Genomic DNA, 11,433 nt, shown 5'->3' with positions numbered 1-11,433 from the left:
GCTTCAAAGAAAGGGAATATGGGATGCCTGAGTGGCTCAGTTTGTTAAGCATCTGCCTTTGGCTCAGGTCATGATCCCGGGGTCCTGGGATGGAGCCCCACGTGGGCTCCCTGCTCAGTGGGGAGCCTGCTTCTCCCTCTACCCCTTCCCCACAATACTCGTGTGCTCTCTCTCTCTCTCTCTCAAATGGATAAGTAAAATCTTAAAAAAAAAGAAAAGGAATACTTAGGAATCCATTTATTAAACACATATCGGATCAAACACAGAAAACTACAAATTTGATGAAAAGAATAAAACATTTAAATAAATAAATAAAGAGACACACTGTGTTCATGGATTGGAATACTAAAAACAGAAATGATGTCAATTCTCCCAGAAAGTGGTCTTTGAGCTTAACACTATTTCTAGCATAGGTTTTCTAAGCCAATAGACAAATAAATATGGAGAAACACAAGCCCTAGAATTGCTAAAGAAATTTTGAAAAAGAAAAAGGAAGTGGGGGAAATCACTCTACCTGATTATTAACACAAACTAAAGAGATACCACAATCCAGACAGTATAGTAGAAAGGAAAGGATAGACACATAGACCAATGCACCAGAATTGGATGCAATCCACAGAGATGTGCTCAACTGATTTTTGACAAGTTGTGAAAGAAATTCACTGAAGGAAGGATAGCCTTCCCGACAAATTGTGCTCTAGCAATTTGACATTCTTGTCAAAAAATGGAACCTGGACCTACACCTCCAAACCTGACACAAAAATTAACTCAAAACGGACCACAGATTTAAATGGGAAATAAAAGTTTGAAATTTTAAAAAGAGGGGCACCTGGGTGACTCAGCCGTTGAGCATCTGCCTTTGGCACAGGTTGTGATCCCTGGGTCCTGGGATCGAGTCCCACATCAGGATCCCTGCAGAGAACCTGTTTCTTCCTATGCTTGTCTCTACCTCTCTCTATGTGTCTCTCATGAATAAATAAATAAAATCTTTTTAAAAAAAATTAAAAAGAAAACACAGGAGAAAATCTATGGGACCTAAGGCCTGGTAAAAAAGAGTTTTTATATCTGTATAAATCATTTGAAACTCATCAAAATTTTAATATTTAGCTCTGAGAAAGCAGAATGAAAAGACAACCTGAAGACTGGGAGGAAAATATTTGCAAACCATGTGTTTGACAAAGGGCTCATATGTAGAATATATAAAGAACTCACAAAACTTAAAAAACAAACAGCTCAATTAGAAAATGACAAAAGACATCTCACTGAAGAGGATATACAGATAGAAAATAAGTACATTAAAAGATTTTCAACATCATTAGCCATTAGGGAAATACAAATTAAAACTACAATGAAAGGGTGCCTCGGTGACTTCATCTGTTAAGTGTTTACCTTCGGCTCAGGCCATGATCTCAGAGTTCTGGGATTGAGCCCCACATCAGGCTCCCTGCTCAGCAGAGAGTCTACTTCTCTCTCTCCCTCTCTGCCTCTGCCCCCAACTTATGCTCGCTCTCCCTTTTAAATAAATAAATAACATCTTTAAAAAACTACAATGAAATATCACTCCATCAGAATGGCAAAAATAAAAGTACAATGATAACTAACACCTGGTGCTGATGAAGATGCAGAAAAACTGGATATATTCATAAATTGCTGATGGGAATGTAAAACATTATAGCCACTCTGGAAAAAAAGTTTAGCAGAGTCACAAAACTAAACGTGCTCTACAACCCAGAAATTGAATTTTGGAGAATTTATCCAGATAAAAGATTTTGTTCGCATAAAAACCTATAAACAAATACTCATGGTAGCTTTATTCCTAATAGCAAAAACTGGAAACAACCTTGATGTCCTTCATGGGTGAATGGCACACAAACTATGATGCCATCATACCAAAGAATACTACTTGGCAATAAAAAGAAATAAACTATAGGGGCTCCTGTGTGCCTCAGTCAGTTGAGCACTGGACTCTTGGTTTTAGCTCAGGTCATGATCTCATGGGTCATGAGATCATGCTCCAAGAAGGGCTCTGCACTCAGCTGGAAGTCTGCCTGAGATTCTCTCCCTCTGCCCCTCCCTCTGTACATGCACCCACGTTCTCTCTCTCAAATAAATAAATAAATCCTTAAACTATAACTTTTTATTTAAAAAAAAGAAATGAACCATATGCTATATATATATATGCTATAGTTCCACTGTGGCGGTGGATGCATGGACCTACATATCTGATAAAGTTGCATAGAGCGAAACATACACATGCACACACGTGCACACACGCACAAGTAAATTGGGGGAAATTTGAACAAGAGAGATAGATGCATCAATATCCTGATTTTGATACTGTACCACAGGTTTGAAAGATATGTGAAACTAGGTTAAAAGTACATGGGATCTCTGTACTTTTTCTTAGAACTGCATGTAAATCTATGATTATCTCAAAAAAAAAAACCCTAAAAGTTCAGTTGCAGTTCTATTTATCAACAATGAACATGTGAAAACCAAAATAAAACACCTACCATCACTTATAATCACTCCAAATAAAATGAAATAGATATAACTCTAGCAAAATATGTATAAGTGGCTGAGTGAGTTCGAAGAGGTAGCACTAAGGAGTTCTTTTGTGCTGATAGAATATGTTTTTATCTTGATTTTTAGTGGTGATTATAGGAATCCTGATATGAAATGAAATAGCTACAGTGATACACACACACACACACACACACACACACACAAATTAATGCAGGTAAGGAAAATGGGGAAAACTGAATTAAGCCTGTAGTCTACTTAACAAGTAATGTACCCATGTCAATTTCCTGGTTTTGATACATTGCATCTGTAGAAAATGTAACCATTGAGGAAGCTGGGTAAATGTGCAAGGTTTTTTTGTACTATTTTTGCAACTTCCTGTGAGTCTTTAATTATTTCAAAATAAAATGTTAAAAATAAATGAGATGAGGCCAAGGAGGGGTTTCAGAAATGGTTAGAGAAAATAAGCTATTCAAAAGAATGAGGCTGGATCCAGTCTGGAACAAAGTACTGAGATTTGTCCTTTATGGACAAAGCCTGTATGTGGCTTAAGCCTGTATTTCTGTGGCTCTTTCTTTTTCAAGTGATTAATTTTTTCTTGGCACTACACAAATATATATATATATGCAAATGGACATACATATACATACAGAGAGTAAAAAGTACATCTTCCTTCCTATGTCCTTAACCAGAGGTAAACAATGTTGAGTAATTTGATATATCTGCCGATATTTTTTCTGCATTCACACCCATGTATGGTTATGCTGTGGATAAAGTCATGATGCCACACAATAACACAGTGGTTATGAAATTCTCTGTTTGGGGGCAGCTGGGTGGCTCAGTTGGTTACCTGGGCAACTCTTGATTTTGGCTCAGATCATGATCTTAAGGTTCTGGGATCAGCCCCTTGTGGGACTCCACGCTCAATGGGGAGCTTGCTTCTCCCTCTCCCTCTGCCCCTCCCCCTGCTTGTGCTCTCTGGCTCTCTCTGTGTCAAATAAATAAATATAATCTTTTTAAAAAGATTTTTTATTTTAAAATAAAAGACTGATTTATTTATTTTAGAGAGAAAGAGGCTCCCCGCAGAGCCGGGAACCCAAGGCAGGGCTCAATCCCAGAACCCTGGGACCATGACCTGAAAGGAAGGCAGGCAAGCGACTGAGCCACCTAGGTACTCTTAAATAAATGAATCTTTAAAAAATGAAATCTTTTTTTTCCACGACCATGTAAATATGACAATTGCTCAATCAGTGTACATAACTCTGCTGAGTTCCTCTGTTACAGAGATGACACACATGTTCAAGTGTGATGATGATTAGGCATTTTTAGAGAGCATAAATACTCAGACTAGCCTTCCTTGTGAAAACTGGGATGAGGTCTAGGTGAATCTACTCACAGACAGCTTTTAAAAAGTCATGACTCTAATGAAGCTTGATCATTTCAATAGTTTTGAAAAAGTGGTCGAGCTTGCGTCCGATTTGGTTTAGAATAAAGGTAAGATGAAACCACGAAAGGGCTTTTAAGCCCACCAGCAAGGAAAACAGCCATGAACAAGGGCAAAAGAAAACCTGAGAAGGCCTTGTGCGGTATCCAGGGCAAACAGACACTTAAGAGGAGAAGATGTGGTTTATGTATACAATGGGATATTACTCAGCCATTAGAAATGACAAATACCCACCATTTGCTTCCACGTTGGAACTGGAGGGTATTATGCTGAGTGAAGTAAGTCAATCGGAGAAGGACAAACATGTTCTCATTCATTTGGGGAATATAAATAATAGTGAAAGGGAATCGAAGGGAAGGGAGAAGAAATGGGTAGGAAATATCAGAAAGGGAGACAGAACATGAAGACTCCTAACTCTGGGAAACGAACTAGGGGTGGTGGAAAGGGAGGAGGGCCGGGGTGGGGGTGAATGGGTGACGGGCACTAAAGGGGACACTTGACGGGATGAGCACTGGGTGTTATTCTGTATGTTAGCAAATTGAACATCAATAAAAAATAAATTTATTATTCTAAATAAATAAATAAATACAACTGAAAAAAAAGAGGAGTACTTAGAAATAACTATGGAGGGAAAGGTAAAGGCAACGCGGGTAACGGGGTAATTCACCAATAGAGAAATACACATGACCAGCAAATATACCAAGAAGAAAAAAAATGCGCCTGTGGGTTTGGTGAACCTCTACAGTGCTGAGTTAGCAGAGAAATTAAAGGTACAATGGATTGCCTGGCCAGATTTTCTGTGTAGACAGTGCGGAAGGGGGATAAAGTAAACAGGCGGAGCCTTCCCATTGGGCTTTCGGCACGTCATCAGTATAGCTTTCTAGACCCTCTGGCCTTCCGCCGCGCTCAAGGACACGCCCCAGAAGCGATCCCTGGGGAACGTCACCTTCCAATCTCTTCCCGCCCTCGGGCTCTGCCCTTGGGAGCCCAGGAGAAGGCGGGGCTTGCTGGCGGGGCGGTCCCGCGGGCCGTCGCTCTGAGGCGCCCGGGAGGGGGCGTGGCCAAGCCAGGGGCGGGGTTCCGCTGGCGGCGGCTGCCCTGGCAGCCGGCGAGGGGCGGAGTTCTCCGTGGGCGGAGCTCCCCATAGGCTGCTGGAGAGGGGCGGTGGCGGAGGCGGAGGCGACAGCAGCTGAGGCTGCATCCCCGGCCCGGCCAGGGAAGGGGTGACCGAAGGCGGGCCGGGGCGCTTCAAGCCTCGCGTCCCCCTGCCCGGCAGCTCGGGCTCCCCTGGGTCGGCGGGCCCGCGCCGGCCCGGGCCCATGGCGGCGTCGGCGGCTCTGTCGGCGGCGGCGGCCGCGGCGGCCCTGTCGGGCCTGGCGGTGCGGCTGTCGCGCTCGGCGGCGGCCCGCGGCTCGTATGGCGCCTTCTGCAAGGGGCTCACGCGCACTCTGATCACCTTCTTCGACCTGGCCTGGCGGCTGCGCATGAACTTCCCTTACTTCTACGTGGTGGCCTCGGTGATGCTCAACGTCCGCCTGCAGGTGCGGATCGAGTGAGCGCGCGCCGCCGCAGCCCCGGCCAGAGGGTCCCGCGGGCCGGGCCGCCGCGGGCAGGGGCGCGGGCATGGACGACGGCCGCCGGGACGCGGCGCGGGCAGGGGGCGGGGCGGCCCGGGCCCCGGGGCCCTAGACCCCCGCAGGAGGACGCCGGCCACCCGGCCGCGGGGCCACCCTGCCCGGCCCTGGCCGCGACCCCCCCGCCCGCAGCATGGCCGGTGACCGATTGCACAGAAACTCCACAACGGGCCCTTTCCGTCGAGCTCGAAAGAAAAAAAAAAAACAAAACGATTTAAGTGCCGCCGACCTGTTGCCTCACGTTGGCCAGAGGCGGGGAAGCAGCAAGGAAAAATTCTGCAGCAGGGACTTGACTGGCCTCAGTCTTCAAGGTAGGAGGCCCGAGGCTCCATGGAGGACCCATGGGCTGGCGGCGGCGCTTGCCATGACATCTTGGTGGCAGGGGGAACTGTGGACGGGACGCCGGGAAGCTAGCCCCGGAGCTGCCCAGGCAGGGGGCCGCAGGCACCCCAAACTCCCTGGTCCTCATTCCCAGACGAGGGTGAGGGGCAGCGGCGGCCTGGGCATCTGGGAGGTCAGCCCATCCCCGCCCCGCTTTCCCCAGAGGCCTGGCGTTGCCACCTGAACCCCAGGGAATGGAGGGGAATGAGCTGGGGGAGGCCCCAGGGAAGACTGTAGAAGGAAAAGATGCTGCCACCCTTTGCCCCCTTGGGGGACCAGACAGGAAAGCTGGTTGTGTTCTTGGCCAAAGCCCTGGTCAGGCCTCTTCCCATCCCTCAGGCCCCTGGGGTCTGGGCAGCTCACGCCCAGCGCTTGGCAGAATTGCATCTGCCCCGTGTTGGTGTCCAGGGGACTGCTCTGGGCCTGCTTCTGCTGTGCCTGCTGCTCGCCTACCCCCAGGGGCATCCTCTGGCGCTGGGCATTTGGACATTTGGAGACCTAGAGTGGAAAGGTCGCCCCGCCCTATCCCTGCCCCCACAGTCTCTCTCTTGCGCCATCACAGCCACCCTCCCTCCAGCCTCTACCTCTGCCCTCCCGATGCTACTGAGTGCCGCCTCCAGCAGCCTCTGTGCACCCAGAGCATCCGGGGAAATGGGGATCTCCTTGAGCAGACGGCAGGCAGTTCTCAGGCTCGCGTGGCAAAAGCAGGTGGAGGAGGGGCTTGGGAGGAGACAGCACTTGGGGAAGCCGTCACCACTCTTCGTGGGGAGGCCACTGTGAAATCTCCATCTCTTTCTGTCTTTCAGGAGCCAGTGTTTGTAAGTGGTGACCCACCCCTTCTCTGGCCTTGTCAAGAGACTCCAATCCCTGCCCATGGGGTGCCCCTGGCCCCACAGCCGCCTGGGGAGCAGCTGGGCAAAAGGCCTGGGCCAGGAGGAGAGAAAGGACCTTTCAGGCAGAGGCACTGAGGGGTGGGGTACCCAGTGGTCCAGTTGTTGCATGGGGAAGGACTCGACCCTGTCATCTCAGCACTAGATCTCCTAGCAACACTTTGAAGGAGTTCTGTTCTCCCCACCTGATGATTGGAAAGACTAGTTCTGGGACAGGGAGAGATTGTCCTTGTCATACAGATAAGAAGTGGTGGGGCTGAATCTGATCTGCCCCCAGACTTTGGGAAAACCTGGCATGGTAGAGGGTGGATGTGGGAGGGAACTCAGGGCCCCTCTGAGGGACCTAAGGGGAAAGAGAGAGGTCCAGGGTAGGGAATGTGGGGGATTGGCTTTTCTTGGAGTGCTATGGGAGGTCACAGGGGAGACAGCGAGAGCTGAGGTGGACTCAGGAGAGTCCTAGAACCCCTTGCGGAGCTGACGTCTACCCACACGGCCTGGCCTCCCCAGCACCCCACCCCAGGCTTGACCAAGAGCTCCTCAGCAGTTGAGTGGCAGGAGCCTCTTAGTTTGGGTGGCAGGGTGGGGGTGGGTGGTGGCATGGCTCCTGGGGACATGACGGAATCAGGAGGGTGAAGGGATAAACCTAAGATGAGCCTGGGACCCGTGTGTGACTCCGTCTCTCTGTCCCCAGGCTCAGGCCCCCAAGCCCAGGATCACTCAGAGAACCTTCTCTGGATGGGCTTGGATTGGTCCCGGAGGACCCAGGTGTACTGCTACCTGGTGCACCAGGATGGCCAGGCATGGCCCCAAGGGGAGCCAGGAAAGACCCCTGTCCCACAGCTGCTCTGCCACTGGTTGCTCTTGGCCCCCACGCTCTGAATTCCTGGACCTGAAAACCAAAGCAATCTGGTCAGCCCCAGGGACAGAGTGGCCCAGTGTCACACCTCCTGCTTTCCTCAGCTGCCAAGCTGGAAGCCTGATCCTGATTGAAGAGCTCTGCCTGCCTCACCCCGGGGACTGAGGCCAGACGAAGCCACCATGTGTCCCCTGCAGCTCCCCACAGGGTGTGATGGCTTCCTTCCTTGTGCCTAGTGCCCTGGGATCCCTGATCCGGGTGGAACCTCCCATACCCCAACGCTTTCCACCGAGGTCCAGTTCGGGGAGCCTGCCAGCCTGCTGACTCCATCTACAGATGTCTGGGGACAGCCTTCAACAGCCACCTGAGGCTGTCTGAGAGGAGAGGACGAGGGGCCTCCTTAGGGCTGGCCCCTCCCCTGCAGGAAGCTCCATCCTGTGCCACCCCCTCCCCCAGGGTACAGGGTGTCCCTGAGCAGCCCTCAAGGGGCAGGGGAGGGGCAGGGGAGGGGATGCACGTCTTTCGCCCCGTGTTCCTGCCACTGCTTTCCTGACCGGTTTGGCCTTGAGTACTTAGCGCGCTTCTTCCCCACCCCTTCCCTCTCCCGCACTGGGCCCTGGCTGCCTGACAGGCTCTCCATGCACTTTATTTATTTGCAGTCTGTGTTCCAGGCGGCAGAGCTTCTACAGCATCAGAGCCACGGGCTGAATATGATGACTGTCACTTTCCCGTGTGTGATTAACTGCTGGTCAGCGCCCTCTGCTCAGAGGAATGGGCTCGTTTCTGCTGTCAAATCCTGTCACTCTAAGTTAAAAAGAAAACCTTCCCTGAGTTCAATAAAATGAAATACAAGTGGAGGCCATCCTTCTGGTGTGGCGCAGTAGCCTTCGAGGAGGGGGCCAGCGGTGATATCACGCTGCAGGGCTGCGGGGTGGGGGTGGCGGTAGGGGTGGAGGCCTGCTCCGGAGGTGTGGGGAGATGGGCTGGCCTGGGCCACTGCTCCTTGAGAAGGCAGCAGTGGGGCCTGGCCCAAGGAGTGGGAATTTGTCCTACTCACAACCTTTATCTGAATGACCAAGCACCTCGGTCTTTTCTCCATTTTCGAGCTGGGCTTCAGAAAGCACTTAACACCTGGAGGCTTGAGGATGGGCTGGGGGAGGTGGGGTGAAGTGGGCTCTCTGCACATCTTTTTGGGGCCCCCAAAAGCCACAGCAGGTGGCAAGGACCCCTTGTCTCCCTGCTAGTCCGGTGGGTGCCCAGATTTGGAAAAGGTAAAGCATGGGGACTGGGAGCCTGCTGCCCTTCCCCCCAGCTTAGGCCCCACCTGTCCCTTCAGAGCCCCAGCCTGGTGACTCCTCAGAGAGGCCTGGCCATGGGCTCCACGGGCTGCAGAGCTGAGGGTGGGTACGCAGGCAGAAGCCTGGTGGAGGGGGTCTGGGGAGCACAGTGGCCCAGGTAGAAAAAGGAAGGCTCTTGGTCCCCAGGGGGCAGGCGGCTGAGGAAGCAGGGCAATGGTCACAAGGAGGAGCACAGCCTGGGGCAAGGGCCTTGGGTATATTCCCCTTGCTGGGAATTTCTGGGGATCCAAGCACCCTGACAGGAGAGAGACCCTCCTGACATCTTCCACCACAGGAGAGATGGACCTCAGTCCCTGCCAGTGCCCGGAACCCGCCCTTCACTCATCCTGTAGAAGGAGGTGCCCCAGAGGCTGGAGGGGGGGTACACCCAGCAGGGAATGGCTGCTGGGCCTCTGGGTCTGGATAATACCAGTCGGGTGCCCACTTTCCCCTGGTCATGTCTCCCTGACCTGGCTGTAAAGTGGACATGACAATAAAACCCCCTCCTTGTGGGGTCTTCTGGCCCTGTGCCCAGGGCTTGGCCCAGACAAATGCTCGGCTCATGAGATGAACATTTCAGAATACTAGCAACAGAAATTTAAAAATTGGAATAAAGAAAATATTTTATTTCATTCACAATAGCCTAAAAAGAGTAGAACACTTAGGGATAAAGCAGATAAAATATGTACCAACCTTGCATACTAAAAATGAGAAAACATTGCTGGGGTATGCCTGGGTGGTTCAGCAGTTGGGCTTCTGCCTTCTGCTCAGGGTGTGATACTGGAGTCACGGGATCAACTCCTGCATCGGGCTCCCTGCATGGAACCTGCTTCTCCCTCTGCCTATGTCTCTGTCTCTCTCTGTGTCTGTCATGAATAAATAACTAAAATCTTTAAAAAAAGAAAACATTGCTGGGAAAATTTAAAGAAGCTCTGGATAGAGGGGTGCCTGGGTGGCTCAGTTGTTTAAGCGGCAGGCTCTTGATTTTGGCTCGGATCATGATCTCAGGGTCCTAGGATGAGCCCTGCGTGGGTTCTGTGCTCAGAAGTGAGTCTGCTTGAAGATTATCTCCCCCACAATCCTGCTCCAGCTCACTGTCTCTCTCTCTCTCTCTCTCTCTCATATGTATATATATAAAATGAAGAATGAAGGTATATAGAAAGACATTTCATAGTTTGGAGACTGAATATTGTCAAAGATGACAATCTTCCCCAAATTTATCTGTAGATTGAACAGATGCTCTATCCAGATCTCAGCTGAGTTTCCTGTAGAAACTGACAAGCTGAACCCAAAATGTAGGTGGAAATGTATATTACCTTAAATAACTAAAACATTTTGAAAAAGAAAAAGTTGAGGATTCACCATACCTAGTTCAAAACTTAGTATAAACTATAGTAAGAAAGACAGTGTGGTATTGGAGCAAAGATATGTGTATTAATCATTGGAACAGATTGAGAGACTTTAAAGAAATCCTTACATTTATGATCCATTGATTTTTTTTATTGTGGCAAAATACCTATAAGATGAAATTTGCCATTTTAACCATTTTAAAGTATACAATTCAGTGGCATGGAGTACAATCACAATATTTTGCAACTGTCACCAGTCTCAAGTTCCAGGACATTTTCATCACCCTGAACTGGAAACACCATATGCATGAGGCTGTCAATCCCTGTTCCCTCCCTACCCCAGCCCTTGGCAACCAAAAATGTGTTTTCTGCCTCTATAGATATGCTTCCTCTGGGTATTTGATAAAAATGAAATCACAGATATGTGACTTTTATGTCTGGTTTCTTTAACTTAGCATAAGGTTTGGGAGAGTCATCCACATTGTTACATGTGTCAGTACTTTGTTCCTTTTGGGAGGTGAATAATATTCCACTGGATGAATATACCACTTTTGTTTACCCATTCACATATGCTGTTGGAGATTTGTGTTGTTTAGAACTTTTGGCTCTTTTGAATAGTGCTGCTAGGAACATTCATGTACAATTTTTTTTTCATGTACAAATTTTGTTTGGACACCTGATTTCAAATTTTGGGATCCATATCTAGGAGTGGAATTTCTGGATCACATGGTTATTCTACGTTTAACTTATTAAGGAACCACCAAACTATTTCACATAGAGGCTGCATCACTGTATATTCACACTAGTAATGTATGATGTTTATGATTTTGCCACATCCAACCCTATAACTGTTATTTTCCTGTTTTGAAATTATGGCCTCCTGGCGGGTGTGAAGTAGTATCTCATAGTAATTTTTTAAGATTTTATTTATTCATGAGAGAGAGAGAGAGAGAGAGAGAGAGAGGCAGAGACATAGGCAGAGGGAGAAGCAGGCTCCATGCAGGGAGCCCGATGTGGGA

General features: G+C 49.1%; 2 protein-coding genes across 2 annotated transcripts; both read left to right on the top strand.

Annotated features, from left to right (window-relative positions):
- Positions 1-5,043: 5,043 nt before the first annotated feature.
- Positions 5,044-5,842, top strand: LOC144309027 (small integral membrane protein 10-like protein 2A). Its single transcript, XM_077890071.1, has one exon. The coding sequence runs from the start codon at positions 5,287-5,289 to the stop codon at positions 5,521-5,523; it is 237 nt and encodes a 78-aa protein (XP_077746197.1). The 5' UTR covers positions 5,044-5,286; the 3' UTR covers positions 5,524-5,842.
- LOC144309026 (uncharacterized) lies at positions 5,608-8,136 on the top strand. The gene is made up of 3 exons (XM_077890070.1): positions 5,608-5,912; positions 6,789-6,800; positions 7,564-8,136. The coding sequence occupies exons 1-3, from the start codon at positions 5,735-5,737 to the stop codon at positions 7,749-7,751; spliced, it is 378 nt and encodes a 125-aa protein (XP_077746196.1). The 5' UTR covers positions 5,608-5,734; the 3' UTR covers positions 7,752-8,136.
- The last annotated feature ends 3,297 nt before the right edge of the window (positions 8,137-11,433 follow it).

The sequence above is a fragment of the Canis aureus genome, chromosome X, assembly GCF_053574225.1.
Source record: "Canis aureus isolate CA01 chromosome X, VMU_Caureus_v.1.0, whole genome shotgun sequence".
Lineage (NCBI taxonomy): Eukaryota > Metazoa > Chordata > Mammalia > Carnivora > Canidae > Canis > Canis aureus.
This window is presented reverse-complemented; position numbering and strand designations above follow the sequence as displayed.

Coding starts and splice junctions, on each gene's coding strand:
- LOC144309027 (XM_077890071.1), top strand. CDS start 5,287: ATGGCGGCGTCGGCGGCTCTGTCGGCGGCGGCGGCCGCGGCGGCCCTG.
- LOC144309026 (XM_077890070.1), top strand. CDS start 5,735: ATGGCCGGTGACCGATTGCACAGAAACTCCACAACGGGCCCTTTCCGT.